The sequence below is a fragment of the Pygoscelis adeliae genome, unplaced genomic scaffold (genome assembly GCF_000699105.1).
Source record: "Pygoscelis adeliae isolate BGI_AS28 unplaced genomic scaffold, ASM69910v1 Scaffold338, whole genome shotgun sequence".
Taxonomy (NCBI): domain Eukaryota; kingdom Metazoa; phylum Chordata; class Aves; order Sphenisciformes; family Spheniscidae; genus Pygoscelis; species Pygoscelis adeliae.
Genome location: NW_008825305.1, coordinates 57,115 through 62,037, shown reverse-complemented (window position 1 = coordinate 62,037; position 4,923 = coordinate 57,115). Strand labels below are relative to the sequence as shown.

The window sequence follows — 4,923 nt, the reverse complement described above, 5'->3', positions numbered from 1 at the left end:
CCGGGGTTTGCTCCTCCGCAGCCCGAGCTGGGCTTCGCCGCCCGCCGCCGGTGCCAAGGCCGGTTGTCCCAAACCGCCGAGGGCCTGCGACCGGGGTCCTTCCCTCTCACGGTTCGGTCAGGTGTAGGCCAATTCACTGGCACGAGGCGCGTGGCGACTCGTTGCGAGCCTTGTTTGGAAGGACACATGGGGTTTTTTTCCTAGCAATTTAGTAATATTTTATAGTCCATCCCCCAATCAAAGTCTTCTCTGAATCTAATTTCAGCTTCAGACTAAACTCTTTATTGCTTGCATTAGCAAAATAGACGATACGCACAGAACAGAGTGAATGTAAGAGAGCTTCCTCCTCCTCACGTGCCTTGATAGGATGAAGAGGGAGCTCCTCGGGAAGGTCCTGGACTTACGCAGTCCTACCAAAGCAGAAGCGGGAGAAAAAAACCCATAAATTCCCGTGGTTCTGCACTTAACCCATTTTCATTTGGTTCCTATAGGAAATGAGGCATAAGTTACTGCCTTCTCCACCCTCCAGCCCCCTCTGACACCTTGCAAATCCATTTTGATAGCAAGACGCGTCTCAAAGTTAGTATCTAATAGTAAGTGCCTACAAGCTTTGAGAAAAATCAGCGACTGGTTAGAGGAGAGCGATGCAAGTAAGTGTTTCTCTGCAGGAAGGGCTGCAGCGTGAGCTCAACAGTTATTTGTTTTCTCTGGCCCGCTGGCTGGCCACTCGGTTCACGTTGTCTGACCAAGCTGCACGGAATTGTCTGTAGCACAGAGCTGCCTCTTATTTCCAACCTACATTTATTCATGGCCGGTTCATCCCTTTTTGTTCTTGTGCCAACCTTTGCCATTAGCATAAACAGCTCTTTTCTCGCTCTGGTTTTTTTATAGATGGTGACTTTGTCTCTCTCAGCCTTCATTTTCCTCAGCTAAGCATAGGATGGGCTCGCCATTCCCTTGAGCCTCCTCGGGGCCCTCCCCTGCACCTTTTGCATCCCAGTTTCTCGTGTTTCTCTCCGAATGCCTTTCATGGCAGTGTACGATGCACAGAAAAAGTATTTCCTGTAGGTGGTCTGATGAACACCTCCTTTTCTCATTAAAAAGGGGAAAAGGATTTACTGACCTCCCTTCTCTAGACAGTAATTTTTTGAAATTTGCCTTCCCCCGTATCTTCGTTGTATCAATGGTCTGAAGATACTTTTGCAGAACCAAACTCTGGCCGGAGCTCTTACCTCTCCGGTCAAATCCAGCTGAGCTGTGCCAGGTAAGCACTCGGTGGTTATCTCGAGAAATTCTAAATTCATGGATTGAGCGCTGCAGCAAGTACCTTTGGGGACAAGGGCTGGGAAAGGATCGGTAGGGATGCTTGTACCAGGGGGGGTAGGTAGAACAGCCACTCACAATGGTCTGCAGAGATCAGTCGACATCAGCCATGTCAGAAACTCCTGGTTCAAAACGTCCTTGAAATCTTCTGAACCTTCCGGAGAAGGAAAACTGCAAGAAGCGTGCCATGCCGTAAAGAGAGAGGAGAGGCGACAATCCAGAGGCAGTGTATAACAGCCTCGTATCCCAATCCCCTCAAGGTCACGGGGATATTTTGTTTTCCTTCTCTTCTAATATCTTTGACTCAGATAAACCCCCAAAAAGCTTTAACCTCTTTTTGACGTGGTGAGCCCTTTGCACACAACAGCGCCTTGATCTTGGCGCGTTTGGGCTGCCCAGCGGTGAACACGTCTGTCGGGCTTGGGGGACGGGAAGGAGCGGGCCGGTGACCCCCTTGCACCCCACCTCCTCTTAGACCCAGCAGGCATCGAAACAAAGGCGGAGCGTGGGTGAAGCAGCATCTACGCTCCAAACTCACAAAGGAAAGTCTTTGTTTCCAAGAAGGACTTTCCCCTGCCAGTCGCGTTTTTTATTCGCAATTAAGGGGATTAAGGGAGACACTAGAAAACAATTTTTTTTTTTTCTAAAGTGAAGCTAATCAAGCTGATTAATCTCTAGCATCAAAGGTTTCCCTTCCCCCCTCCGCCCCCCCCAGACAGGTTAGACAAACATCTGTCAGGAACAGTTTAGGGCGCGTTGATCCTGCCTCGGAGCAGAGGTCAGACTAAATGACCTCTCGAGATCCCTCAAAGCCCTCATTTCTTTGATTTTGTATTTTCCGTATGACTAGCAATTCTCGGTGTCTGATTTTCTGAGTGCTTGGCCTGAGACACCTCTGTGAACCATAGCTGTGCTCATTTCCCCCAGCCCGGGTCATCCCCTGCACCCTGGTTTCTAAAGCAGTTTTCGTGCAAAGGCTGTAAAAGACAACAAATGCCCCCAGATTCTTGTTCTGGGTGACTGTCCCGTGACTCCCTGCAGCTAGAAATTCCATTTTTTTTGCCAGAAGACACTAGGATTGTGCCTGAAGGACGGGGGCTGTGTGCGGTAAGTGCCCTTTTTTCCTTCTTGCCACCATTTTAGGACTGAGCAGCAGCAACCTGTTAGGTTTTATAAAATCCCCTTCATGTTAAAGAAAGGAAATGTATCCCTCGTTCATTTGTTGGTGGCTTTTTTTAAATATAGAAAGTGCCTGAGAACAGATTTTTCGTTGGACTCGCGTCTGATTTGCTTTTTGAACATTTGTGACATAAGCTAAGATTGGGGGAGGTGAAACGGGCTATTGACAGGCTGTGGATATGCTGACACAGCACAAAGCCGCGCAGCGCGGAGATACACAGGCGTGCTCTCAGCCAGATGGCTCGGGAAACGAAGGCACGAGCTGCAGCAACAGAGCGCTCCATATGGGCTCGGTTACCTTGCCCAGAGGTACCTGTTCCGAGCGAGCTCGTATCGCCATCATTACCGCGATCGTGATGATTGCAAGATGATTACATCTTAAAAAAAAGGAAAATAAATCTGTCTGAGTGTCCCCGGTAAAGGGCACAGATCAGAAACGAACTGGGAAATTCCTCCTGGGTCGGGCGGGCATCCCTCCCGCACGGTTTCACCTTTAGATGACAGGCTTTTCATAGCAAGAGCTTGCAGCAGTGATACGAGAACTGTTTTGCTGCCTTTTTCTTTTTTTTTAAATGAACTGGTCAAGGGGCTGAGAGTGTGAACGAGCGGGTTGTTGGTTTTTTTTCCCCCTGCGGGTTGATTTGATCAAATCAAAATGTTTTGCAGAAACGTATCAATTTCATCTCGGTTTTCACTGGGGAGTTTTCTTTTGAGAGGGCTTTGTTTTGATTAGGTCAAAGCACTTCATTTTGACTTCTCTGTTTCGGTGATGTTGGGATGTTAGAGGAGTGGACGCGCTTCAGCCCTGTCAGAAGTCCGTGCTTCGACCTTATCAAAGCGCTGGGTTTTGATGGGGCTGTGCTGACATTGGCAGAAACCAAAAAAAGACCCCAATCGTCTGTATTTTTGAAATTTGTATTTTGTGAGAAATTTCAAAATTAGAGAGGCTTTTTTTGGTCTTTGTTCTTTTCCTCACTCGTGAGACAGAATTGCAAAGTGTGACATTTCCTGTTGAAACCCAAATCCTCTCGTTTTCCGATGTGACGCCGTTACCATCGATACCTGCCCCAAAACATTCCTTCAAAAGTTAAACACTTGGGCACCTCATCCCGCCCTGCGACCAGACTTTCTCTTTCTGTTCTCCGATCTCACCTCTGATTTTTCTTGGCTTTCAGAAGCCAGGCGAAGAAGTCTTTGGCTTCCTGGGTGCCCAGGTCCAATCTTTGGCCGTTCGCAGCCGATACCTGGGGCTCAGCTTCCCTCTTGTATGGCTCGATGATGTTGCTGGAAAGGCAAAATGGGGAGATATCAGCCCGAGATGCCACAGGAGGGTGCCAAAATGCTGCTTTTCCACAAAACCCAGCTCCCTCCCACTCCATCTACCAGCAGCCAGAGAAGAAGGCGGTCTTGGACAGGGAGAGGGATGGTTGCGTTGTGTGCCGACAGACCAGAAACTTTTCTAGGACTTAGAAAAATAAAAGAAAAAAAAGAAAACCGACTCCCTAGAGAATCACTGCTGCAGTCCAAGAAAAATATCCTCGGCTCTACATTCTTCTGTAGCCATCATTTGGCTGACGACAGCTGTAAGTTTGGATCGTAGGAGCAGTGAAAGTCTACGCACTTACTCGCTTTTCTTCTCCCGTCTGGCTAGCAACCATTCCACAAAGTTCTTCTTCAGCATGTTATCCATCGTGCGGCTGTAATCGCTTGCCAGGGTGGCCTCAGAGTAGCGTCTTTGCACTGGTCTGGCACTGGGAGTCCTTATATTTAGGCTGGGGTAAGAGCACAGAGACAGAGTGAGTCCCGCACAGACCGGGAGCGCGTGCTGTGCAGAGTTTTGCTTGGGTTACACGTGGTGGCCCACGCGGTCCCTACAGTCAGCGAGGTTTTGTGATCACTTTTAATCTCCCTTGGTCCAGGTGACTATTCCTGCATTGTAACGCGAGGAGATCGCCAGAGAAGGGGCTAGCGTGCTCCTCATCCGTTTTGCTGGCTGCTAACGCAGTCGCAGCTCAGATTTGAGAACCCGGGAGGAGGTGAGCTCAGGATATTTGCTGGCAGTCTGGAGTCAGCGTGGTTTTCCCTGCCGTAGCCCGATTCACGCGGACTTTGGCTCCAAGCTAAGGCACCAAGTGTGCTCAGGCTCCCTCCTCCAGTGAGTTGCACACCCAGGGCCAAGGAAACCTTCTCCTGTGTCCTCGAGGGGCTTGGGGGCGGATGGCGGGAGGCAATGGCTGACCTTGAGACCAGGGCTGATCTGACAGCGTAGACATAGTCAGTGGCTACCTAAACTAGCGAAGGATGTCAAGGCTGATCCTTTTTTAGTACTATTATCTGGGATTTCAGCAGCTCCTACTGCTCTAATAAGGATTCTTTTGGATATTCTCAGGTGGTAGTTGGAAATTTTGTAGCAGGAGTCAG

General features: G+C 49.2%; 1 protein-coding gene across 1 annotated transcript in view; it reads right to left on the bottom strand.

The window, feature by feature from the left end:
- Window positions 1-1,397: 1,397 nt before the first annotated feature.
- The window catches only part of GIP (gastric inhibitory polypeptide), a 4,114-nt gene continuing 588 nt past the window's right edge, over window positions 1,398-4,923 (bottom strand). Inside the window, exons 2-4 of the mRNA XM_009330154.1 lie at window positions 4,128-4,274; window positions 3,655-3,786; window positions 1,398-1,494 (exon numbers count right to left, since the gene is read on the bottom strand). Coding sequence (XP_009328429.1) covers window positions 1,398-1,494; window positions 3,655-3,786; window positions 4,128-4,274 — 376 coding nt within the window. The remainder of the gene's footprint in view (window positions 1,495-3,654; window positions 3,787-4,127; window positions 4,275-4,923) is intronic.